This window comes from Carassius carassius, chromosome 22 (assembly GCF_963082965.1).
Source record: "Carassius carassius chromosome 22, fCarCar2.1, whole genome shotgun sequence".
Lineage (NCBI taxonomy): Eukaryota > Metazoa > Chordata > Actinopteri > Cypriniformes > Cyprinidae > Carassius > Carassius carassius.
Genome location: NC_081776.1, coordinates 9,836,562 through 9,862,908, shown reverse-complemented (window position 1 = coordinate 9,862,908; position 26,347 = coordinate 9,836,562). Strand labels below are relative to the sequence as shown.

Sequence of the window (26,347 nt, the reverse complement as noted above, 5' to 3'; positions counted from 1 at the left end):
ATTCTCTCCCTGGACTTAACAGACACTGGCTCTCTTTCTGAGCTCAAGACAGGAAGTGTGGCCACTATTTTTGATCTGCTTTAATTATGTTTAAAGCAGCAATTTAAAGCATTTGTTTGCCATTGTTTCCTTCAAAGTTTTTGGTGACATTCTTATGCAAAATCGTATATTGAGACTGAAATGGGAACTGCCATAGGTTTCAAAATGAGTAATAGACTGTGTTTGTTCCCGTCCCACTTTCTCCCTCTCTCATTGTGTCTATCTCTGTCCTTTCTTCTATGCATTCTTGTGAACCTGGCCCTAGTCTTCAGTGTCTCTGAATACTCCATATTAGAGCCTCCCAGCCTTCAATTATACTGTTGTTATGCTTGGAGTCAATCTCCCACCACATAAACCTGCCAGCGGAGACCTGCTCATCCATCAATAAGAGGCATGGAGGGGTGGGGGGTGACTGGCCAGACACCTTCCTCAAAGAAGAAAGCGAATGCCGGAGAGACTTGGGCGTGAATGGACGGAGATATTAGTGTTTTAGAGGGCGGTTTTCCCTTGTCGTGCCTTATTTATGACTAAGACCACTGCCAATAAACATGTTCACATTATTATATCAGGGTAATAGGGAAATAAATCCTTGGAGGGTGGTCTGTGGAAGGACTTAGAGAGGCCCTTGTAGACCATGGGGCTGGGTAGCTATTATGAAGGTGAGGGGGCTCTAAATGGGGATTTATCGACTTGAATGTTGGCTGAAAGTCAGGTTAGTGTAGGGCTACCCTCAGTGGAATTTGCCTGCATTTTACGCCCATCATTTACTGATGACTTTGATATCTGGAGCTTGTGTGGGTGGAGATATAAGGGTCAGAGTATGAGTGGGGTGTGTGTTGTACTGTCTATGCTGTTTTATTTAAGGCTGCAATTATACATGTGGGTGGTGTATTTGTTTATTTGACATGTTAAGATAAGTGTTTAAGTGTTTATGCTAACCAGCATTGGTGTGCTTGCGATGGTGACAAATTAAATCTCTTTGTCTACTTAAATTTACGGTACTCGCTTTTATTTTTGTAGATAGCTTTTCAAATAATCTATAATAGCTTTTTTTAAACTCTGCCCTAGAGCAGTTCAGCCATGCTAATGAGCTTCAGTCCATCGTTATCGGCCTGTCCTTTCAATATAAGAAGCTGTCAATATGGATTTTGATGCTAAGAACAGGCCCATGCCCATTTTGTGGTTTTGTTGGTCTCAACTAAGGCCTTACCTGAACAAAACAGTCTGAGGAGAAACTCTAGGGAGTTTCTGACTTGTCAGAATTTTTGGTTTGTTTTTGACCTTGCATTTTGTTGTCCTGCAGGAATGTCCTCAGCTTCTTCCAGCGGATCGTATCCTGGTTCCAGTGAATGTAGTGAAACCCATTACCCTTCGGGCCAAGAACCTGCCCCAGCCACAGTCGGGCCAGCGTGGGTATGAGTGCTTACTCACCATACAGGGTGTGGAGCAGAGAGTTCCTGCCCTCCGCTTTAACAGCTCCAGTGTACAGTGCCAGAACACATCGGTAAGACTTTGTGTGTGCGTGTGTGATTGAGTGTGTTCATTAAACATTTCAGCGAATTTGTCTGTGGACACAAGGGTACTCTCAGAAACAAGGCACAGAATTTTAAGCAACACAAACAGTCTTAGACATGATAAAAGCGAGCAGTTGTTTGGAGAGAGCTGTTTTTTGAGAGCAGTTATTTTAGTCACAAGTGCGTTCTGTCCTGAATACTTAGTATATATGTTTGCTTGTTCTCCCAGCATAAGTAGTGTAGGGATTTTGGAGTCCTCTCCACTGTGTGTTACCCAAGGATGAACCTGCCAGGAATGATAAAAACGCACTTCTAGCAGAACGCCTCTAGTAAATGTCTCTCTCTCTCTCTCTCTCTCTCTCTCTCTCTCTGTCTGACTCTGTTCCCATGGCTACAGTACTCGTATGATGGGATGGAGATGAGTAGCCTCCCTGTGCATCTGACGGTCATCTGGAACGGAGACTTCAGCATTGACAACCCGGCCCAAAACAAAGGTGAGGCCTCTGATCCGGCAGCCCTGCTAGTACCCCTGGATTCAGTCTCCATAGCAACAGACTTGCAGCATCCACCCCCTGACATCCTGGTGGAGTTGACTGCTGATAGCCTCTGTTCTTGATTAACTTCTTCTTCGTCTCTTTATTTCAGTCTTTTTTGGCCTTCTGTTTCACTAAATATATCACAATAATTTATGTTCACACCTCTCATCTTCTTCCTGTGTCTATATCTTTGCACCACATAGAAGGTCAGAGATATTTTTTAGCAATTTGATCTACCATAGTCTTTCAAATTGACCTGTGTGTGTACCCACCTATTAGACAGCCAGTCAGATACCTATAGTCAGAGTCAGCTGTTATTTGGCCAACAAACACCTACAGACAGGAAGACAGAGATATTATAATTACAAGTAAATATAACGAATTTATACTCAAACCAGTACAAGCTGTAATCCAGTATGAAACCTTGACATCACACCCACGGGCTGTTGGCTGAATGTCTGATGCATAAATCACACAAAATTGGAAATACTTTGAGAGTTTCATCTGTCTTCATCTGATTGGTTGAATTAAACACTAGATTTTTAACATATTTAAAGTTCACAGCATAGATTCTTGACCACTGAAGACAACGTTCTCGAATGAATGATTTATTTTTTGCACACCGATCTGTTATCTCAGCTTTACATTTTCACGCCCCTAAACATAACTAATTGTGATCAGTTGCTTTACTTGTCAGTCGGGTGGCCTCTTGGACAGTCCTTGGCAAATTAAAGCTGATTCATTGGCCAATTAAAGAGTCCAGAACTTCTGCTGTCAGTCTGAAGGTCTGGCTATGTGAGATTTTCACATTAATCAATATTTTATCTCATCATAATTTGATATTATACTCTTTAATGTAATTGTCTGATTTATTTAAACAATATATTTAGTATTATTTAATTATATAATTTTTTTGTTAGATTTTTGCTAAAAACTATTTTCCAGTGGGGTAAGAAAAATTTAATTAATCCATAAGACAAAAATACTGATACTTTTTTTTTTGCTCTTAAATAAATGCTCTGGCCATTAAAGGAATATTCAGACTAATGCAGAGGCAGTTTGAGCCTTCAGAGATTTTTAAACGTATGCTCCGTGTCAAGACTAGAAGAACATTTTCATTGATATGAAATGGAATTTGGACATGCCATTGCTTTAATCCAAATCAACGAGCAGTTTGAATTTGTGTGAGTGTTATTAAAGCCCTGTGTGTGTGTGTGTGTGTCTGTGTGAAGGTTATGCTAATTTAAGAGGGGAAGTAAAGTGTGTGAGATTTCTCCCCCCTACTAAGGGGGAAACACTCAGGGGGCAGCAGTTGATGGACAGATCATACAAGCATCTAATAGCAATTAAAAATGCCTTTTTGGTTGCCATGGAGATTAAATATAATATTGCTGTACCAGGGAGAGAAGGAGATGAGCAGTTATATTCGCAGCCAAGAGGAAGCAAGTGAATAGAGATTAAATGATTTCTGTAGTACTTCAAGCCATTGCTGCAAATTACATCAGCTTCCATTTTGCTTTGATTGACACCCCATGAGTTTCCCTACCTAACTTGCCCTTTGCCCTCCCTGTATCCCCAGTGCACCTGTACAAGTGTGACGCGCGGCGGGAGAGCTGTGGACTCTGTCTGAAGGCAGACCCTCTGTTCGGCTGTGTGTGGTGTAAGGGAGAGAACCGTTGCTCTCTGAAACAGCACTGTCCTCACCCGCAGAGCATGTGGCTCGAGCACAATGGCATCTATAGCAAGTGCACGCACCCCAGAATCACAAAGGTAAACCTGTGCACCAGTCCAGGCACAAAAATAGACCTTAACACAGAGTCTTTAGAGATCACTAATGGAAATGCATCTACTTTTTCAGTTTTCTGATTGTTTTTTTAATCTAATTCATTTTACTTCACTTTTAATTAATTTCTTTTTTTATTGTATCAAAGATTTTCAATGTGGCTTCACTGTATATGGTATATATAGGTCACTACCCATGACATTGGGGATCTTTCCCAGTGCCGGGCTTGTACATTTACAACTGGTTTAGAGGTGAAAAGTTTCTAGAAGATGAACTATAATTGCTGATACATTTTTTTGTTTAGTTTATACTATACTATAATTTAAAACTTACATTTCTGGGTTTATGTCATTCTTAGTACAATATTATGTTCCGCAGGTACAATAGGATTCTGGTAAATAGAAATAGCTCAGTTGTACTCACTGACATGCATGTTTTATGGTTAACCATCATTGTGAAGAATAAAAGTTTATATAAACTGAAAAAAAGGCAAAGGAAGTACAGATGGGTGCATTGCTGAAATAGTTATGATGGAAGTGTGGCCTTGGGCAGAATACTGAAGGGAAAAAGAATAGCAAGAAAGTGGAAGAATGGAGACGAGGAGCAACATTGAAGCCTCTGCACCACCAACTCCATCTGTAGCGCCCCATCAAATTGATTGATGAACATATAGCAGAAAGGGAACGCTACCTGTTTGAGTGCCACAGGCTCTGAATGACGAACAGTAGTTGTGTCTAAAGCTTGTTAATCAAACTCAGAAATGTGTTGGCATGAGGGACAGCTCATTCACAGGAAAATTATAAAAACTACTGGAATGAAGGTATGGAATGAAGTAGAAAAGCCATAGTAAGCCAATGAAATCATTGCTCAAAATCTTTGTACGCATCTGAATACATTTGAAAATCGCATGTGAAAAAAAATCTATTAGAAAAGTAAAAGCATGCCTACCCTGAACAAGCTGCATAAATATGAATGTCTGTAAAATAAACTGTGATTTATGCAGTAAAGTTTATTACTTAGAGCAGTAATTATATCCGAAAATCTAGTTAATTCTGCAAATGCACCTAGATTTTTACAAACGTACAGTCACCACCACGTTAAACAACCAGTGCTTTGTTTGAACATAGCTGAGGTTCTAATTGGCAATTAACACATTGAAATACTCAAATGGAAGTAAGCCAAGCAGAACTCTGGGTATTGTGAAGGGAAGTCTTGGACTGAGCTCCTCTATTTTTATTCCAACTCCAGATCCGAGCTCTCCTCATGCCTCAAAAATACTCTCAGTCTCTGATTATCACTCTCGTCGTCTTTCTTTCAATTGATCGGCTCACAGGTCATAATGTATTCTAATGCACTATTACTGTGACATTGCAGATGAAGAATCTTTCGCTGACATTCAATTGGGTAGTGATTAAGTGTTTTTCCTCCAACAACCGTCAATTAGCTTGTCAAAGTCACAAATCTAATCAACTCCCCATCTCCTAATGAAAAGAGACTCTGTTTCTCTCTCCCGCCCATACTCATTTACTCTCCTGCTTTTATTCTCTCAGCAGAAGGTTTCAATTTTACAATGACTTTCCAGTATATAAAGCAGGTCTGTTATTTCATTTTAAATAATCATTTGGTGTATCTTAAAACTCAAAGTGGTCCCGAAAAATCCCTAAGGGCATTGTAAAGACATTGATAGTATCTGAGAAGAGGCAGACTATGATTAAACTGGATTACTGGAGAGATCATTTTTTATAGTACTATAATTTTCCATGAATGCTTTGTCCAGACAGGGTGTGTTCACAGTATACTGGCTTGTTTCAGATTTACTACACAGTTAGAGCCGTTGGGATATCAATATTCCCACAGTACTCTGAAACCAATGAAGAACCTGTGAAAATCTTGACGCTCTCTGCTACGATCAGTGCATGTGATGGGTTAAAGGAAATTACCTCTCACCAGGCTGTTAATGAGATCTCTGACCTAAAGTTGGATCATTGTCTGGTAGGAAATAATGACCGAGATGTTAACATGTCTATATTCACCTTTGGGATCCAACGGTCCCTTGTTTTGCCAAGATGAGGAATGAGTGTCCTAGATTTGCCCTAATAGCCGAGCTGTCAATACACGTATAAGACCTGACCTCACCAGACTGTCAGAATATGTTTGATAGGCTCTTTTTATAGTATTGATGGATAGTCACTCAATAAAAGAGCTGTTCATCTTGTGTGGTTTCAGCTAAACACTGACCCTTATTCACAAGTACATTTATTCACAAATGCATTGTGGGAATGAATTGCATGCAGGCTTTACTCCTTTTTTTTTCCTTCACCACATATCAGTAAGTTAGTGGTTTCCAAAGGAATCGTAAACTGGTTTTTATTTTATTTATTATTTAAACTGTTATAAACCTACTGATCAGAATCAGAGTTAGAAGAATAGTTTATTCAGATTGTATGGCTGGGTCTGTTATGACTATATGGATCTTGCTTATGGCATTTAATAATAACTTCACCGAGCAGATATAACTCTTGTCTACATTAGACATCACAAGATATGTTTAATGGCAGATGAATTGCCAATTAAATTAAGTGTGATTTCTTTTTAGTCACTACATTTTAATGCACCATAAATGCCTTCCTTTAAGGGTTTAATGGATCAGCAGCCAAGTGTTTCTTGTGTTAATTGTATAACACCCGCAAAAGCATGAAGATGCAAGTGATAGCACCGTGTGAGTGCATTACAGATACGTTAGCTCTAATCATGTGGTTTTGATACTGCTTAGCATCGCTAGGAGCAAAGAATAAAAGGTGTTTGATCGCCTAACATGCACAGATGAAAACAAGCATCCTTGTGCACGCCTGTGTTTATATTCCAATCTTAGCAGCATATGATTTTACATGCTGGTGGCTGCATATTTTCTCCCAGAAGCCAACTCTGTGTTCATAAATTAGCATGGCTTTGTTTTTGCTATAGTCAGGAGTCGGCTGGCTCAGCTGGCTGTGCGGCTGATCATTATTCACCATAAGCACACAGGCTTTGCTGCTCTGACAGAAAGCGGCCCAATTATCCCACTGAACCAAATCACTCACAGCTTCTCTCACTGTCGCCCGCCCCTCACGCTGTCTCACAATCACTGACTCCTGCAGGTGCATGAAGGAATCGCTAAGTCATTCTCCACTTCCTGTTGGTTTGTACCAATGATAAAGATGCCAGGGGGTGTGAGAATTCTCCATGTTGTTTCTTATTTCATGGGAATAATCACACTTCCTTATGTCTGTATGGCGACTTGTCTACAGATCACCCCACTTCGAGGGCCACGTGAAGGTGGAACACTGGTGACTATTCGTGGCGAGAACCTGGGACTTGAGTTCAGTGAGATTAAGGACCATGTGAAGGTTGCAGATGTGGAATGTACGCCAGTTCCCGAGGGATATATACCAGCAGAACAGTAAGTGTTCTAAATTTAGGAACACTTTACAGAACACTTTCAGGGTTTACTATAATACCAGGCCAGATTTGATAATGGCACATTTTTTACCTGGATTTAATGACTATCTGTGTTAAATAATGTCACCTCCCTTGAATTGCCTCAATAGATTTGTTTTACTCTCTAAACATGTGTTCTTTACAGACGCAGCTTGAGTTAGCATAATGCAGGCCTAATAAATGTTGCCAAGAACGCTGTGTCTTTTAAAAGTGCCTGATATGGATTGGCAGTAAACACAGAGAAAGCATTAAAGAAACTTTTAATCTGAGGTCAGAACAGCAAAAGATAATTATGCGTTATTTGGCAAGCATTTGAGAAAGCCCTGCTGACAGCGTGAAAAATTATCCAGTATTATTGCCCTGACCTGAAAAACCCTATTTTACTCTGAATTTCTCTGCTGCAGATTGCGGCAGCCCAATTGTATTATTATTATTAATATTTAAAGGCAGTGATTAGCTTCTTATTGTGGTGCATGAGAAAGTTATATATATTATATATACTATATTATCTTATGCCTATATTATTATGGCAGAGACAGACATTGTAGTCTCCTGTGTAAAGTTTCATAAATTGTTTGCTTGTTATTGTGGAACTGTTATAGTTGACTAATTGTGTATGTGTGTGTTTTACAGGATTGTGTGTGAAATGGGAAAAGCAGAAAGAAGCCAGTTTGCTGGAAACGTCCAAGTGTGTGTCGGAGAGTGTCGTCCCGAGTTCATGGCCAAGTCATCGAAGTACTACTACTTTGTGGTGAGTACCTCAGCAAATCACTGGCTGTAAAATAACCCCCCAATGAACTGCTGGGCTGTCTACTATGTTCTGAATCATGTCTGTATAATTACAAGTACACTTCAGGGTTTAAAGTGCTTGGATTTACTGTTGTCTCTAATAAAGAGTGAACACTTTGGCCATGTAGCCCTGCTGATGTACTTAGTCATATCAGTGGGCACTTGACCCCACCAAGTGTTCGGTCAACACCCAGAGATGCTGACCATAAAACTTGAATTTTACTGCTGCTGTAGTGTAAGATTGTTTCCTCCGACAGAAACTTTTCCCCCCTTTGCTCAGTCATTATTGCACTTATTTTTCATAACGTAAACTATGTAATATTTCCCTTGATAGGGATCTTGATTTACTATTTGAATAAAAAAGGTATGCTTGAAGTTTTTTATTTTATTTTATTTTTTAGAAAATAGTGTATACATAAACCCATAAGCAAGGCAGACAGGTAAATCATTTACAGTTATGCAAAGATAGAAGGATAAGGGTATTCTAAGCCAATATGCTTACCAACTGAGAAAAACTGAGAAGAATCATTAGTTTAGCATTTATTGTTTCAGTTATACAAGATATTAATCAGCATATTTATATGGTTGAGACCAAATACATAAATCAGATTTGTCGGATCAAAAAATGTCTTTCAGCCAATAGGATTCCGTGTTTAATAGGATCTTGCATGACACTGGCCACACTAATTTCTATATCCATTCTACACTTTTCTCTTGCTTCTATTACTCCCAGCGCACATGCTGATGTAACACCCGTAATCAGATTGTGATCTAGCCATCCAAATGAATTGAGTTGCAATGTAATTTTTCCCGTTATAGAGCCATATTATAGCATTTATCAGTTTTATGCAAACATTAATGGCTTTTATGTCTCATTCAGATGTAGTAATTGGATTATGTGATTCTTGGGTGAGGAGAGCAATTGGTGTTCTGAGAAAAGGAGGTGATAATCAGATTGGGAAAAAGATACAAAGGAAAGAAAAACATGAGGGATTGCTGCCTCATCTCTGTCATGTGATGTGTGTGCTTGTAAATAATTCCCATTGGTTTTTTTTGACCTTGATCTCTACAGATCCCTAGATTGTTGAGTTTAAAGCCGAACCGAGGACCAGTATCTGGGGGGACCATAGTCAACATCACCGGCAGCAACCTGGACGCGGGCAGCAATGTGTCAATCATGTTCAAAGACCAGAAGTGCACCTATCAAAGGTAGGGTTGAATGGAAAGGTACAGAGCATTGCCCTTTGAGATTTCATCATCCTTTTTGGTTAGTTTGCCGGTCTTTCAAAGCCTCTGGCGGATTCAAACCACCAAAGACAGTCAATACTGATCTTAAGAGCTTGAGAGTTTCTGATCTTTAATCAATAACATCAATAGCCATCACTCTAGTCTTGCATCAGGTACAACCGCAGTGTCTGATTATAGGAGCAGAAGATTAAATTAGGTATGCTGAATACTCTATACAGCCACATAAAATCTACAAAATCAAATCTTTAATAATACAAAACCAATTAACGTAACCAATTCCTAGGTATCAATACACTTATAATGATGACAAAGGAGGAGAGACAATTTAACCTTAAAAAAAAAATTTAACTGAAAGGTTAATTTAGTGTTAAGCTTTCAAATATAAAAAAATGCAAAGAAAATCTATTCATACACTATTTATTTTCTTTTTGGTGAAACAGGAGAGGAGGACAGTGGATAACATGTCGTTCTCACGCCTCCATGCAAGGCTACGGAAATGTGTCTGTATCAGTGTTTGTGGATAAAGCCCACATTCACAAAGACCTCAAGTTTGAGTATGTGGAGGACCCCACTATCACCAAACTCGAACCTGAGTGGAGCATTTTCAGGTGTGTGTACTACAAACCCAGTTAAGACGGGGAAACTGACCATAATGTTGCCCCAGAACCTGCGATTAGGGAGGAGGATCAAGAATATTATTTTTATATATGATTTTTAATTTGTTCAAATTAAATGTCATTGGTTAAAAGTCAGCGTGTTGTTGATTTTAAACTAAAAAATATTATCTAAAGATTATTGTAAGGAACTGCACAAAGTGAAAGTTCACAAACATGGTATTGTTTTCACAGTGGCAACACACCAGTGACTGTGACTGGGACGAACCTGGACATCATCCAGACTCCTCTCATCAGAGCCAAGTATAAGAACTTGGAGACAGTCAATGTAAGTGCAAAAGTTTTCCACAGTAAACGATCACTCGGCCTTCACCTAACCTGAGGCTAGTGAACTGGAATGACCATTAGCAGACTATTCCCCCTGCTCCAATCACCTCTCTCAGCTGCGCACCATTGGATCCAGGACAGTAGCTGCATGAACGAGGGAAATAAGGAAAGAGAGAGAGACAAAGAAACAGACAGAGAACAGGAAAAGTGCCAGGTCTCAGCAGCAGTAGCAGCAATGTCTCCTTTGTGCAGGAAAGAGGAGAATGCCGTAACACAGGGTGGATGCATAGACAAGGGTATCATGTTCCCTGTCTTCAGAATGGACCCAAAGAGCCATGGGAGGCTGCACTCAGTGAGATCTGATTGAAAGGCAACAGAGACAAAAGAGCGTAATGTTATCTCGTGCACGTATCTCACACATGGCCACGTTTTGCATTTGGGCTGCGATATGATTAGGCTTTGGCACACTGCTTCTCAAAGCACAGCAGAAAAAAAGTCATACCCTACTTCGCAGTCTTTGAATGAAGTTGTTTGTTGGGCACAAGACGTCTCATATCCTTGTTTGTAATGCGATCGCTCATAACTAGTGTGAAAAGAGTTTGTGCCCTGAAAAAAATATGGTGACCTGAAATCTATTTTACCTTGAACAGTTCCACCTGTTATGACCTTCTATAGAAGTCTTTGTGTTAGAGGAAGTGAGGGTTCAACTGCCTGGCTGCTACAGCTTTGATAGGAATCCAATTAAAATGGCTGGAGATATCTGTAGGGATGTCTTTGATGGAGAGTCTGCTGTCTGGGTATTTTAACAGCCAACTGCAAAGCAGTGTGGGTTCACAAACTCAAGGGTCTTGTCTGGCTTTTATTTATACATTTCAAAGGGAAAGCATATAGACTTGAATAAACCTATGCCATAACTTTACATTTAATAAACCTGACCTGTTAAGAAGAAAGAAGGGGGAAAAGTAAAGAAGTGGGCTGAGAAACACTGACTTCCTGTTAATAATGACATATACAGAATCAGATTAAATAATCAATTTCCTGACATCCGCATTGAGCTGCAGTATGTATATGTGACCTGTGTGAGAGAAGGAAGAGAGATGAAGACAGACAGAGAGTCAAGGATAGATGACAATGTCAAATCTCTCTCAGGGAAGAAAGATAAGCACAGTTAGTTATCTGTGGGTGAGTCACCAGCACTGCAGGCACAATCAGAGTGTGGCCATTTTAAAAGTGCTAATAATTTAGTGCTGCTTTGTTGAGACAAATTATATCTCATTATTATGTATATACACTATGAACCTCCTTTGTAGGAAGTTGAAGTTAAATCCAGGTCTTTTAATCTGAATTATTGTTTGTAATGTAAATGCAGTAGAGTTAGTTGTAAATCTGAATCTAAATGTTCCTGTTTATTCTGGAGCACACATGGACTGCAAATGACTTATTGAACATTCAGTGATATTTATTTTCTCCTACCAGATATGTCAGGTTCTGAGTCCCACCACTATGCAGTGCATGGTCCCAGAGTTTCCCTACAGTCTAAGCAGGCAAAAGGAAGTGCCAGAGAGACCTGATGAGTTTGGCTTTATCCTGGACAACGTGCAGTCTGTGCTGGCCCTCAACAACACCAACTTCATCTACTACCCGAATCCAGTGTTTGAACCGCTCAGTGTGTCTGGGGTCCAGGAACTCAAGCCAGGGTCCCCAATTATTCTCAAAGTAAATCAAGCATTAACCTAAATCTCAGCATTGTTGGTCTATTGATTATCTATTGCAGTTGCAGCATTTTGTAAATGTGAATTGCAGGGTAGAAACTTCCTCCCTCCAGCCCCGGGTGGCAATGGAAAGCTGAACTACACTGTTCTGATTGGAGACAAACCTTGCACCTTAACTGTATCAGATACTCAACTGCTCTGTGAATCGCCCAATCTGACTGGACGCCACAAGGTTCTGGTAAGTTGCTGAGTACTGGGGCCCAAATTCACTTTTCATCATGAACTAATTGTTTGGGGAGTTTGTGGTTATTGAACTTTCTGAGAGGCTGATAGAGAAATAGAAACTACCTCCCCAATAAGACTTTTTAGATCTGAAGACCCTAACAATTTATTTATTTATTTTTTTCCAATGGGTACTCGGGCTGGCTGTCTGTTTCATTTTCATTGGCCTTACTATGACACAATGACATCAAATAAAATATCATTTTTAGATGTATTTTGATCTGCTTTGAATGGTTGCTTAGGTTATTGAACAAGGTATCAGACTTCAAATTTTACCTACTGCAAAGTATTGGTTTCATTTAAATCTTCACAAAACGTACTCCATTTTAGGCCCGTGTAGGTGGCATCGAGTTCTCTCCAGGTGTGGTCCACATCACCTCTGACAGCCCCCTCAGCAGCACCACCGTCGTTAGCATTGCTGGGGCAGGAGGCCTCCTCATCTTCTTCATCGTCATTGTCCTCATTGCCTACAAGCGCAAATCCCGTGAGAGTGACCTCACTCTTAAGCGCCTGCAGATGCAGATGGACAACCTCGAGTCCAGAGTAGCTTTGGAGTGTAAAGAGGGTAAGTAGTCAAGAGGTGGTCTAAAAAAGAGATATCACTCCAGATTATTAGTCCGAATTTTTACAATCCAGTAAACAATATTCAGAATACTTCATAAACCGCCTCGTTTGTAAGACATACACATAGTATGTAGTTTAGCGATCAGCCTATTTGTTCTTCATGTTTTGCATCTTCCGCAGCATTTGCAGAGCTGCAGACAGACATTCACGAGTTGACCAGCGACCTGGATGGAGCTGGTATTCCATTCTTGGACTACCGCACATACACCATGCGAGTGTTATTCCCTGGCATCGAAGAGCACCCTGTCCTTAGAGACCTGGAGGTAACCTAACAATTTTATTGATGCAAAAATGTTTTGTGAAATGACAAATTTGCATCCAAAGGGCCCTTTACTGAGTTTCTGAGATGTACATGCATATATTTGCATATTCATGTATGCATATAATTACTGCACATTGTACCTGTGTGAGGAACAGTTACAATAATGGCTGCTAAGTATATTTTTCTCTTTCTCCTTTTTGATTCTGAAGGACTAACAGCACAGTGGGTTTGTTGGGAATTAAAGCTGTCACTGTGCTCTTTGTGTTCACTCTCAGTAAACAAAAGGCAGCACCTCTCATTATAATCTACATGCAAACTCTTTCTCTCTCACTCATTTTTTTCTTAAAGTAATGAGCTGCTCTCTGATTCACAATCAGTCTTTTGTTAATAACAGTAATGACATGTGACTCAACTGTTTTTTTTTTTCTGAGTGTGGAGAACAGAATTAAAATCTAACGCAGAGTCCACCGTGCTATGGGTTATTTACACCCTGCTATTACTGTGATGGACAGTTTTAATGGCATCACACACATTTTTTCAGCCAGCATACGAGCTATACCTTACCTGCTTATGCCAGCTGAGCTCTGGTTCAAATCAGCTTTATAAATTAAGACTTAATTGGAATAAACATCCCCTCTCTCTGGAAAAGTTTATTGTAAAATCACAGCTAATGACAGGAGCCGTCTCGAGATTCTGACAGGTGTTTAATGATTATTGATGAGGCAGTGATGTCATGAGGTCTCTGCATGGTTAAGTGTTTGATATAGTTGTCATGAGTCGGTTAGCTCTGAAGGAAACAGTATTCAGAAAGCTCTGAATACTGTATGCTATAATTGGATGCATTTCTGACTGAAATGGGACATTCAGTGAGATAAAAAAATGTAGAGTAGGACTTTGTTTTTAATTCAAAATTCAAACAATAATAATAAATGTAACAACTGAATAAATAAATAGTAATAAAATAACTTGCATTAATAAATTGTACAAAATAGGACCAAGATTGTTGATGGTTGTTTTAAAACTAATTGTGTCAATTTAGATTATTTATTTAATAAATATGCTGATGAATTATCACATTCAGGTTGTGAAATGTCATCTGTTTGTAACTGTTTTCTTGTTTTGTGTTTTTATGTATTTATTTTTCTCTGCAGGTGCCAGGTTACAGACAGGAACAGGTGGAGAAGGGCCTAAAACTGTTTGGACAGCTAATCAACAACAAGGTTTTCCTGCTGTTCTTCATCCGAACACTTGAGTCTCAGAGAGGCTTCTCCATGCGAGACCGCGGCAACGTCGCCTCCTTGATCATGACCGTTTTGCAAAGTAAACTAGAGTATGCAACGGACGTGCTCAAACACCTGCTTTCTGACCTTATTGACAAGAACCTGGAAAGCAAGAACCATCCCAAACTCTTACTCAGAAGGTACTAAGACACATTGCACATCTCAAAAATCTAGTCCTGCAGTCCATTGGGTTTTACTGGTTATAAATGTCCCTTAAGTGAGTGTAATCAACAGAGCACATGCTCTAAATTTTGAGATCATTTCAATCAGCCTGATTTTAATTATGGTCAACTTCATAGATGAGGACAGATGACCTCTGGGAATTGTCTTTCATTTGTGGACTCTACAGTATTGCTGAATGGGAATAATTGCATTTGGGGACAACCAAATTGCACACTTTCTCCCCCAAATATGTAATCCACTTACATGCTCGTCATTAAATTGTAATTAGGAATAATTAGTTTGAGATCCAATTAACAGTGCATTAAAAAACTACTAATTGTAGGGAGATAGGTGAAGCTCAATTCCCCATGCAATCAACTCCTTTGTATCTCTGTATTTTAACAGCATAGAGGACAATATTATTACTACACCATATTGATTTTTCTCCACTGTCCGCTCATAGAAAACTTCTAATATTTCTTTATTTTTTCTTAATGTTCTAGTGATTGATTTGTTAACTTGTTGACTGAAACTTCGGATATATGCTGTTCTGAAAAAAAAAATAGAGCTTTCAGAGCAAAATAATGACATGGATTACATTATTATGTTTGGTCAAAACAAGCTTGCTAATAGCGATAGGCTGATCATGTTACTACAAGAGGAGTTCCCTGACTGAATCATAAATGATTTAACACACTTGATGGCAGGCATGATCAATTGAAACAAGTGAAGGGAAGATTAATTGCATAAAGAGCTGCTGTACATATTAACGGTGGAAAATAAAAGGAGATTTTGCTGTTTCAATCAGGCTTCTGTCAGAAACAACCATGTCACCTTTTTGTATGCACTTGAAACATCTACACTTTGAGGTGGAAGTCTGCTACAATGTCCCATCATCACCTGTAGTCCAGTGGCTCTAAACGGGTTTTGCTTCATGTTCCAGATTCAACATAATACAAAAATTATTTTTTTCTATACAAATTATCATTCAAATAAACACTGACGTTTATTAAAATCTCCATGGACTGCTTAGACCCAACGATATGCAAAAATAGTATTTGTTAATGTTGGGTTATTTGTATTTGTTAAGTTTTGGGTTGTGATCCTCCAGATGAGAAGCACTGTTTTAGTCAATATCTTTCAATGGATTAGACACTTATATAGAGCGATCTTTACCACATGGAACCTGTCTAACCTCCAGCACCTGCTTAGCAAAGCACAATACAGAGCACAGGGCCAGAAGAGAGAAGCTTAATCTGTTGTCTGAGAATCATTTTCTCATCCCTGCCTCTATTTCACCGCATGTGTTTAAAATGCAGAGAAGCAGGACATCTTTGGCAGAAGCCTCCAACCAGCTTTCATTTCCCCAATTTCCAAGAAAGCGCTTGCGACGGCCGCCCCATCTGTCCAGCCTCAGCCTGAGTTCACAAGCACACACAGGCTGACTAACTAACGGGCAGCTTCTAGAACCATCTGTCTTATTTCTCCTTCTCCCTCGCTCCTTGCTGCCCACTCTCCTAATCTACAAATAAAAATAACCTCTCAGATCATGTAGCCTGTTTTCTCTATATGTATGGCATCAGTGAAGTCTCCTGTTCCTGCATATGCTCGTGCTGATATTATTACTCTGACATTTACTGACCAACACATTCGTACACTCTTTCATACACACACACACAGTAAGGCAGAGTTTAATAGAAGTCCTGTGATTATTCTCTGGGGATAATCCTCAGTTAAGGGGGACCATGGTTACGCAGCGGGACCCAACAGTGCGCTGAGTGGACAGTGTTCTCCACGTGAGCCGGAGTGCGAAATTGAAATTATTCCTGGCTTCAAGCTGTGTCCTTTAACACGTGCATTATGGAGGGGGCATACAGGGAGTTTGTTTCAGCAGACGATTGTTTGCTTAAGAAAATAAAGCCTATGGTGGTGCAAGGTAAATAACGTCAGCCCATTGCCAGCTTTTAGCTGAAGCATAGTTTCAATTTCACAGCAGGCTGAGACTAAGTCTTAGTAAAACCTTTACTCAGTTAACGCCACATGCTTAGCAACACAGTTAAATCTATTAACTTGTTTACGAGATGCATTTTCCGCATATTGCACACATTAGCAGTGTAGTATCTGTCATAGAGTGACAGTTCTCATTTCTGCAGGGTCTCTGGAATCATAAACCACTCTCAGGTCCTCGATGTTGGCAGAGCTGGCTGTTCACATCCATTTGCGGTGGCAGAAATCAGCATCGAATGCAAATGGCCTTTGCTGAATGCTAGATATGATGAGGAAGATATATGGAGCTCTTTCCTCTCCCTCTTCCTCTGGTTTATGAAGCATAGCTCCAATGTGCCTCTTTGCACATTCGGCATGGAGGAATCCTCTAGCAGATTTTACTTTGTTCCACTTTGAAATGGCTGTTTAATCAGAGGGAACTAAGCACCAGGTGCTGCCTATATCCCATACCTCACCGCCGGATGGGCATCACTTTCCTGCCTCCCTAAACCAAAACCAAACAAGCACTCGCTCTCTGTGCCAGTGATATGTGACATAAGGATTTGGGGGACAGTGATAGTTGGTTGCTCTTGGCACTGTGGCAAAGTTATGGAGAGGTTGTGCCAGGATTGTCTGGCAATGAGGCTACTTATTCCCCCTCCGGTGAGCTGAGAGGTAACACAGGATATGGGTAAGTGAGTTTATTGGGTCTTGCCAACAATAACCAGCTGATAGCACAAGAAATGAAATGCTAATGGGAATAACAGTACACCAAGTCGAAAAGGTGGCGAAAAGCCGTTTTCTTCCTTTATCTGTTTTTGTTTTTGTTTCGTTTTTTTTTTGCGGTCCATCTCCAGGTTTTCCCCCGCCTACAGTTTCTCTTGTAATTGGTCCAGGAATTGAGAACAGATGGAGTGAGGATGATTACAGGGCAGTGTTAGGATGGAGATGAAAGGAAAGATGAAATGTGACCCTGTTGACCCCTGGATCTGTCCTCTTTTGGCTCACTCAAGGCAGTGGCTACAAAACAAGGGGACACTAATCCTTTCCAGGTGTTGCGCCAGCTTAGTGGGCACACGCAGCCACGCATATATGCACATGTACACACTATACTGTGCAGCGCCAAGTCTCAATACGGCAGCGGGACAGAGGGAATGCAGGTGGCAGCTGGGATACAGGGAGGCAGAGGAGGAGTAGATGCACACACATCACAATGCTGTAATCCTGAAATATTGATGCTCTGTGCCCTGGCTCATTCCAGGGTGCCTTGGCAATTCACCAGCTCCCTGTGGCACACATAGGCTGGAGACACCGGATCTATGTATATTGAGTTTCACGTTGTTAGAGTTATTATGTATGAACATCTCTCATGCCCAATCAGAGCCTGTGGTCCAAGCGAAGGTGTTAGCCAATCATTATGTACTCCGACACATCCCAGCACTCCATTCAGCCTTCTTCTATTGTAATGTCATTAATCCATTTCAAGCTCAATGGTCAGACTGTGGTGGGGGAGGAAATGAGTCTGGTCTTATTCCAGGCCAGAGTAGGTTCACTTGGCATCAATCCAGCCAGATCACATAAAGGCTTTTAATTGGGTTTCTTGTATTAGGGTCTCGTGGATTATTGTGGTAATAAAGACAGCCTGCAGATTGGGGCTATAGATTGCAGAATGCAATTCATGTTCCAGCAATTGCGTTTGTTTAACAAAGTCCATTAGGAGACACGTCCTTTGTGAATAAATTTTTATCATGGTCATGGTAATTGCATTTGTGCATGACACACACAGTGATAATCGTGGCTTTGTGCTGCTTTTATTTATTTATTGATTGATTTATTTAGTCTGTTTATTTGTTTGTTTTCCAGAACGGAGTCTGTGGCTGAGAAAATGCTCACAAATTGGTTCACTTTTCTGCTTTACAAATTCCTCAAGGTAAGTCTGTGTTCTGTGTGTGGATAAGTTGTGTGTGCGTTAACACATATTCCGGTCTGGGAGGTCAAAATTTTATAATTAAGAGTCAACCATTAAAATTGCTGAAGAATATTCAGATTAGTGGTTGGACATTATGCAAAGAAAAGAGATCAGATACCTTCAAGGTCATTTGGAACATGCACTGTTGAGCACGGAGGAGTCAAGTGAAGTCCTGCGGGAGCATTGGCAGTGATGCACTGCAGGTGTTTGACAGAGAGAGTGTGTGTGTCTTGTGTATGAATATGTGTAGGTGTGTATGTACATCTGTATATGAGTGTGCCTGCATGCAATTTTAATCAAAGAGGATTTAAAGTCAGCCAAGTCTTGCTGAATGCAGCAGTTTTTCTGTTCCTATAATGAGACAGTCGGCTTAGCAGGTGCGGCTCAATTCTACATATAGCACTTTGACCGTCAGCACCAATGCAGTCCTCTCTAGCACTTGTCATTAATCTCTTAATAAACACATCTGCTCAAATCAGAACATGGCATGTGCAATTTCGCAAGTGTACAGAAATGTCCTGAATTCTGAAAAGTACAAAGGCAATAAACTCTGGAAGTCAAGGCTGTTTTGTCCAGTCTGGTTTAATGGATTAGACCTGAATGAATGAAGCCGAAACATCACTCGAGAGCTTCAGGATTCATTTAAGCTCAAATTGGACTGCTGTAAGAGAAGGACTTTATTGTGACCTCATCCATGCAAAACCGTAACATTATAATTGTAGTCACAGCACATTGATTTGAGTGTTATTGAACAGTGCTTGTCCAGCTGGCCAGACCACTAGTTGGTTTTACTGTCCATTTCTCATTTCAACAAGCATATTTTGCCCAAATTCAGCTAGAGACACTGCACTTCAGCTTAATTTCTAGCTCAGCGATCTTCAACAGGGGATCTACCAATTGTTGTTTGATCTTTATGTATAAATATTATTTTAATGGCTATGTGATGTCAATGTAATCATACAAAGTATGTAAATACATTATTATGGTATATAATTTTAAGCCAAGCTAAAAATGTTAGACTTTATGCAATATTTAACAGTGGGTCCTTGCTCTGTCTCTATCTGTCCACCAGGCATCGAGCTTAACTATTAGTGGAATCCATATAAGTGAAATTGTCGCATCAGTTGAAATTGACACACTAGCACCACAACTGTAAAGCTCCTTTCAAAATGTCTATTATTGTTACTGAATGTGGGAATGATAGTCCACATTCTCTGTAGGTGGTTGGAGTGAAATTTAAGAGAGTGAAAGTGACAGTCTTTTTTTTTCATTGTGTAGGAGTGTGCCGGGGAGCCCCTCTTTTCTCTATTCTGTGCCATAAAGCAACAAATGGAAAAAGGCCCCATCGACTCTATCACCGGAGAAGCCCGCTACTCACTCAGTGAAGACAAGCTCATCAGACAGCAAATTGATTACAAGACTCTGGTAAGGCTCTAAACCACAGTGTGGATGGAGAAAGGAAAGAGGAACCGTTTTGGAAGGATAGAGAAGGAAGAGGAGTAAACTAAAATAGGAATGAAGAAAAATACAAGGATAAATGGCTTTATAAAAAGAAAGAGGCTAAGGAGCTTGAAAGCATTCAGAATCAGACAGGTGTAGAGGTAGAGAGAAGGGTAAGGTCATTTGTTTGAGTTGACGCAGCATGCAATGCCCACAGTCTTCATGCCTGACAGGGAACACACAGGTTTGTTATGACCTTTGACCTGTCTGCTGTCCGGTGGTGAATGGCAGTGTTGTGTTTGGCTGGTCACTTTGACAGGTTTTGACAGGACAAGTCTGTGTTGTCAGGGCCGCACGTATGCCAGGACTGGCTGTTTACTGGAACAGCACGTCAGGAGGGTAATCTGTATTCTGTGTGAGACTAAGAGAAGAAAAAGTCAGAGGAGGAATGTGGTGACTAGTGTCTTCTCTTGGCATACGACCCATTCCTTTGAATGCCGCACTGATTTGATGACTGTAGGAGCCGTTTCAGCTTCATCATTCTGTCCTCACTTCTAAAACACTTAGATGGCTGCAGACTCGCCACAATACAAGCCACTACCAATAGCACATTGTGCCTTCCATGGCAAGATATGGAGGGCATTTCCTGGTTACATTATCAATCATTTTTTACACAATAATGCATGAGATTGGCCTATCAGCATCCACAACATTTTATCACTGTATTGAAATACTTAATACTAATTTTTATTCTTATTCACATATTACCCACTTATAACTTCAGGGCACCTATATACAGATCTTAGATCTGGATTAAAGACTATATTATATAGATTATTAGTGTGTTAATTGCATACTTTTGCAAACTGAGGTAAGTGAAGTGACCGCTCCCTCAGGGTGGCCAATGGGCTTTTATGTTTGCACCGTTACACCTGCTGACTATGTTTACTCATTCAGTACGACTGGATGACTGTCATCGATCAGAGGACTAGAAGAGAACAGAACAGAACAGACACTCTGAGATATGTTGTAAACACAGGCCTCAGTAGATATGCTGTACATGTTACAAGCTCTCTGTATGGCTTGATTAAACCTTTAAACATAAAATGTGTTCTAATGGTTATTTGGCTGACATACACGGATGCATTTTAGCAGTCTTTAAACTCTCAATAAATTTTAAATCATGCATAAAGATCATTTTACAACCACATAAATATTCATGTGTCTCCCACACATGTGCTAATTGGTGTCATTTTGTTCTGTCATGTAGGTGGTGAACTGCTTGCATCCAGACAATGAGAAGAGCCCAGAGGTGCAGGTGAAGGTGCTGAACTGTGACACCATCAGCCAGGTGAAGGAGAAGATCTTGGATGCCATCTATAAAAACATCCCCTACTCGCACCGATCAAAAGCCTCTGACATGGACCTAGGTATGAATAACATTATGCTAACACAAGCTGCCTTTACCCTTAAATAACTGTCTTCATCAGTCCTTCATTTGCCCTGGTCAGGAGATTCAATGTGTAAATCAATGACATTGATCAATGACCTCTTTGACAGACTCTCCTGTGTAAAATGCTTTTATGGGCCCCAGAGGGCAAGCATGTTGTTTTATTATTGTTTTATTAGGGGGGAGAACTGGATGTTGTCTATGGGAGTGTGTGTGGTATGATAACGCAGTGAGCATCCCCGGATGAGAGAAGGCATCTCGGTATTCAGTAAACGGATCTCAGGGTCTCCTGAGCCCCGGCACACTCTCTGGCCCTGATATGGGGGCCAGATAAAGTTAATGGGTAATAGGAACGAGGTAGCCTCCATCTCCACGATCCCTCTGAGAATGATTGGACCGGAGTGTTTCTGTCCCTTGCCTTTGTTTTTAATTCTCTCTTACAAAGTCCCCTGAGGGCAGGGATTGAGGGAGGGAAGAGAGAAGGAAAGAGTGAGAGAGTGATGCAGACAAATCAATGCACTTCAGCCCATCTCAGTCTCTATTTTAACTCTCTCTGTCTTTATTCTCTATCCAGCTACATCCTGCTGTTTTCATCAGAGATTGCTTCGGTTTTATTTTATTCTCAATGATTTTCTGTCCTTTTCATTTCACTTTTAGTCTTTTTTTAAGCATTAATAAAGTGTATTATAAAAATTTTCTTTTTTTTGTTGTTGTTGTTAGTCATTCTTTCTTTTTGTGTTTTTAGGTTTTCTCATCCTGTTTCTTGTCGACTTTTTTCTTGTCATATGTTTTCTTTTCTTTCAGTTTATTTTTTCTCTTAGTTTCTGTTCTTCTCTCTGTTTGCACTTTAAGTCGAGGCTCATTTGCATGTTTATAGACAGTACAGTAGTGAGATATAAAACAATGGCCGGGCCTCTCCTGGAGATTTGAAGTTATTCTCATCACCCAGAGACATGTTTCATCATCTCGTCTGTGATTGCTGTTTCGTGTTTCTGGTTGGGATCAGAGCGAAAGGTAGCAGCAGGTGGCTTGAAGAGGCCTCACTCCTCTATCGTTCCAATCATACATTCATTTGCAACAGAGGGGAGTCCAAAAAAAAAAGAATAAGAGAGACGTCTCTCTTGTTCCTGGCCATGTTATCTGTACATCACTTTGCAAAGGGATATGTTTATTTCATTCAACGCCGATTTCCATCTCATTGCTGTTTCATGTTGCTGTTTTTGCTGAGGCTGCAGACAGCGACTGGTGGGTGATGAGGGGAGGGTGGGAGAATATCTCCGCATTTTGTTGTGCATCTCTAGTGAGCTCGGTAACTACAATAAGAGCAAACTCAGCAGAAGGCTTAACTTGGTCGATGAGGGCCGTTTGGGCTCAGGATGCTCAACCCACTACAGATGAAAAAGGAAGTTGCTTTCAGCAGTAGCTGTAATCACGCCCATCGATCCACTGGCCACGAAGGCCCGGCTCTCTAACAAAGGCCAGAAGAGATTAATTTACTTTCCTTTCCTTCCTCCCTTTCTCAAATGCTTCTTCACGTACCCTTATTTTCTCTCTCGGTTCAATTTATTTCTCCTTCTCTCTCTCAGTATAGACTTCATCCCTTACCTCTTTTCTTCTATAGTTCCTGTCTTCATTTTTAAGTTTTAAAAGTCTGTTTTTTTTTAGCTCCACATCTTCTTTCAAAGCTGAAGAAAGAGCACCATTTTTAAGATTACTATATACTATAAATACCAGCAAATTTATCATCACAATAGGTTTTTGTACAACACTAAGATGTGCAAAAAATTTGGAAGCTTAAAGTGGATAAATATTTTGAAAATATTTATATATTTCTTTCAAAAATGAAAGAAAAAGAGTTGCTGTGGTTTGCTGAGGTTGATGTAGTTTTTGTGTTGAAATACTTCCTATCCCAAATTAATATTCAGAGACAACAATACAAGTTATTACACTCTGTAAACAGTTCATATCTTTAAGTTGAGATTAAAAGAAATGTAATGATTTAATGCAAGATTCCTTGTTCATTGGGGCACATATGATATATCATTAAAACTTGTGTATTCTGTAAAGCTGCTTTGAAACAACCAATATTGTAAAAAGCAATTCACAAATAAATGTGAATGGAATTCCTGCGCTTTCCAAATTACTATTTGGAGTATTAATATTGGAGTATTAAACATTAGATGCAATTACTTGTGTTTTCGTTGCAGAGTGGCGTCAAGGCAGAGTAGTCCGAGTCATCCTTCAGGATGAAGATGTTACCACAAAGATTGAGGGTGACTGGAAAAGACTTAATATGCTGTCCCACTACCAGGTAAGATCCGGTGTATGTACTATTCACTACCAGACACATTTCCAGGTAAACTTTTTCTTGTAATAAGGTGTTCAGTTTTATTATTTTATACAGTCAGAGGTCCAAGACATGAATGCTTCAGAAGGGGTGCATTCTTTCTTCTTTCTAACATCCCTACCATCTACTTCAAGGCTTCTCATGAGAAAAATTGATAAAGAGGTCATTTGTTTGCTGTTTAAGACTGAATTCTTCTTCAGTTGGTGTACAGAACGAAATCTGCCATAAAGATGGCTTTGAGCCTTTGAAATCTATCTTAAATCAGAAGGAGGACGAGCATTGTACCTGCTGGTTTCTATTTAAAGCAGCATCTCCAGATGTCCCAGTATATTTCATCTGACAGCAGTGGGATGCAGGTGCAGGTGGATCTGTAGCTTGACACCTGGGTTAGATGATCTAGCTAATGACTTTTGATAAATGGCTCTGTGTGATGTGAGTAACTAATATTGGAACAAAGAGATTTTGAATGCAAGATGAATGTCTTTTGTGAAGCTCAGAAATGTAATGCTCTATTTATGTTCGTCTCAGCTGTAACAAGGAACCTTTATGAAGTGATTAGCACAAAAAAGGATGCTAGCAGAGAAAATATACTCTATGATGGTAATTGCTTTTGTTTCTTGTGTCTTAATTGAACTAGTTTAGGGAAACAAATACTGTTAACATTCATTGCATCTCAGCCATATCAAACACTCTTATGCCCCTGTTGCTCTCCATAATAGGGTGCAGTCAAGGCACTTCCAGGTCACTTAGAAAACCTACTCTGACTGACGGATCTCCAACATTGTAGACAGGGACCATTGAGATTCAGTGGTTAGGTAAGGCAATGCTGTCTAAGCAGGGGACTGATAAAGTCTGTCTGTCTGCAATTATATAGACACTCTAAGAGTGAGAACCCCAGACATATCTGTCTGGCTGGGAGGGGCAGTTTAGGGTGGAGAGGAGACAGGCGGCGCTTCATTACAGTGTAAATAATTTCCTCCATAAGCTGCCCTCCAAATGAGCTTTTTGAGAGAGAGGAGTCTGCACAGTACTTAAATTAAATGTCACGGGGCGACGCATGGGTGAAGGGCTGCAAGCGGCATAATGGATTAACTGTTGATTGGAATCGGAGATGAGATAATGAAGACAGAAGTTAATTAATTTTCAGTCGGGGAGGGCATGCTATCATTGACAAAAAAAAGCTATCAGACACCCCTAAGTCTGTTAAAGATGCTTAAGAGAGGGAAGAGGCTCTCCATGCACCTTGCACCATCTTCTATTCCTTAATTTCTCTCCTTGCGCCACATACGTGTTCATGACTGACTTCCTTTCATTTCTTCCTCTCTATTAGCACCCAATTCCCTTGTTTAGTCTAGTATACAACATGAAAAGTCACAGAATGTCTCACTAAAGTATGACAGGTCAGTCATAAAGGATTCTCTGTGCATTTCTAATGTATATATCAAGTCATCTTTGATACTTTCCTCTAAATCGAGGTACTACAAATGCATCTGGCTCTGACGTTAATTCTTTGAAGTCTTCATAGGAAGCTTCACACTGGGGTTGTATAAGCCCCATCTCGGATATCTGACATGTCTGAATGCTACCGGGAACACAGAGACTCTCTTAAAGCGTAAACTTGCCCGCAGAGGAAAGATAAAAGAGAAAATCTCTGCTGTTTTCTAAAAAGACCATTTTCAGGGAAATATAGCCCTTGTCTGAAGTCTCCTTTCACACAGTCATTTATCTATACTGAGGTGTGAGATATATTTGTTTGATTTTGTTGAAGTTTGGACAGCTGTCCTCATGGGCCGTGGCAGTAAACGAGGGTGGCTTCACGTTGAGTTTGTCCGGGAGGAAAGAGGTTAAGGGTGTAATAATAATGTCCTAATGGTCTGTGAAGCCCTTATTCTCCGTCCTGTTGTGGTTTGGGTTCCCATGCAGTCCTCAGCCCAAATCATCTACTTCTACACCATCACTTCAATTAACCCTGTAAGTGCTGCAGGCATCCATTGGTAAATTATGTGGATGGAGGGATGTGTGGTTGGGGAGTAGAGGCCCCCACATGTTAATTGAATTTGGCTTTCTAAGACTTACTGTGGTTAGCAGTTGCAAAGGCATATCGTTCTATAAAAACCCAGTTCATCCCACTGGAAGAAATTTATTGAAATGGAAGCAGATAATCCAATCTTGTCCCTCACTTATGCAGTTTAACATCTACCTGGATGAGAAATAAAGGACAGATAACCCTAACTTTATGTAACCATGAAGCTGAAGACATCAAACGTGTTTTTAAAGTCTGAAATGTAGATATTTTGTTTGGTTTTTGTCCATAATATCCTTTGTTTCTTTGTCCACAGGTGACTGATAATGCTGTGGTAGCTCTCGTACCAAAGCAGGTCACCGCATACAACTCTGTGAACAACTCCACTGTCTCCAGAACCTCTGCTAGCAAATATGGTTTGTGTTTGTTATTCCTTTTGTAATTCTAAAATGCATCCATACCCCCGAAACAAAACGTATGGCA

General features: G+C 40.2%; 1 protein-coding gene across 1 annotated transcript in view; it reads left to right on the top strand.

The window, feature by feature from the left end:
- The window catches only part of LOC132098906 (plexin-A4-like), a 224,646-nt gene that overhangs the window by 184,944 nt on the left and 13,355 nt on the right, over positions 1-26,347 (top strand). Inside the window, exons 10-27 of the mRNA XM_059505180.1 lie at positions 1,343-1,543; positions 1,951-2,047; positions 3,669-3,859; positions 7,160-7,311; positions 7,983-8,100; positions 9,211-9,347; positions 9,827-9,994; positions 10,235-10,328; positions 11,804-12,043; positions 12,131-12,277; positions 12,652-12,886; positions 13,066-13,208; positions 14,359-14,627; positions 18,499-18,565; positions 19,883-20,029; positions 21,315-21,474; positions 23,702-23,805; positions 26,181-26,280. Coding sequence (XP_059361163.1) covers positions 1,343-1,543; positions 1,951-2,047; positions 3,669-3,859; positions 7,160-7,311; positions 7,983-8,100; positions 9,211-9,347; positions 9,827-9,994; positions 10,235-10,328; positions 11,804-12,043; positions 12,131-12,277; positions 12,652-12,886; positions 13,066-13,208; positions 14,359-14,627; positions 18,499-18,565; positions 19,883-20,029; positions 21,315-21,474; positions 23,702-23,805; positions 26,181-26,280 — 2,770 coding nt within the window. The remainder of the gene's footprint in view (positions 1-1,342; positions 1,544-1,950; positions 2,048-3,668; positions 3,860-7,159; positions 7,312-7,982; positions 8,101-9,210; positions 9,348-9,826; positions 9,995-10,234; positions 10,329-11,803; positions 12,044-12,130; positions 12,278-12,651; positions 12,887-13,065; positions 13,209-14,358; positions 14,628-18,498; positions 18,566-19,882; positions 20,030-21,314; positions 21,475-23,701; positions 23,806-26,180; positions 26,281-26,347) is intronic.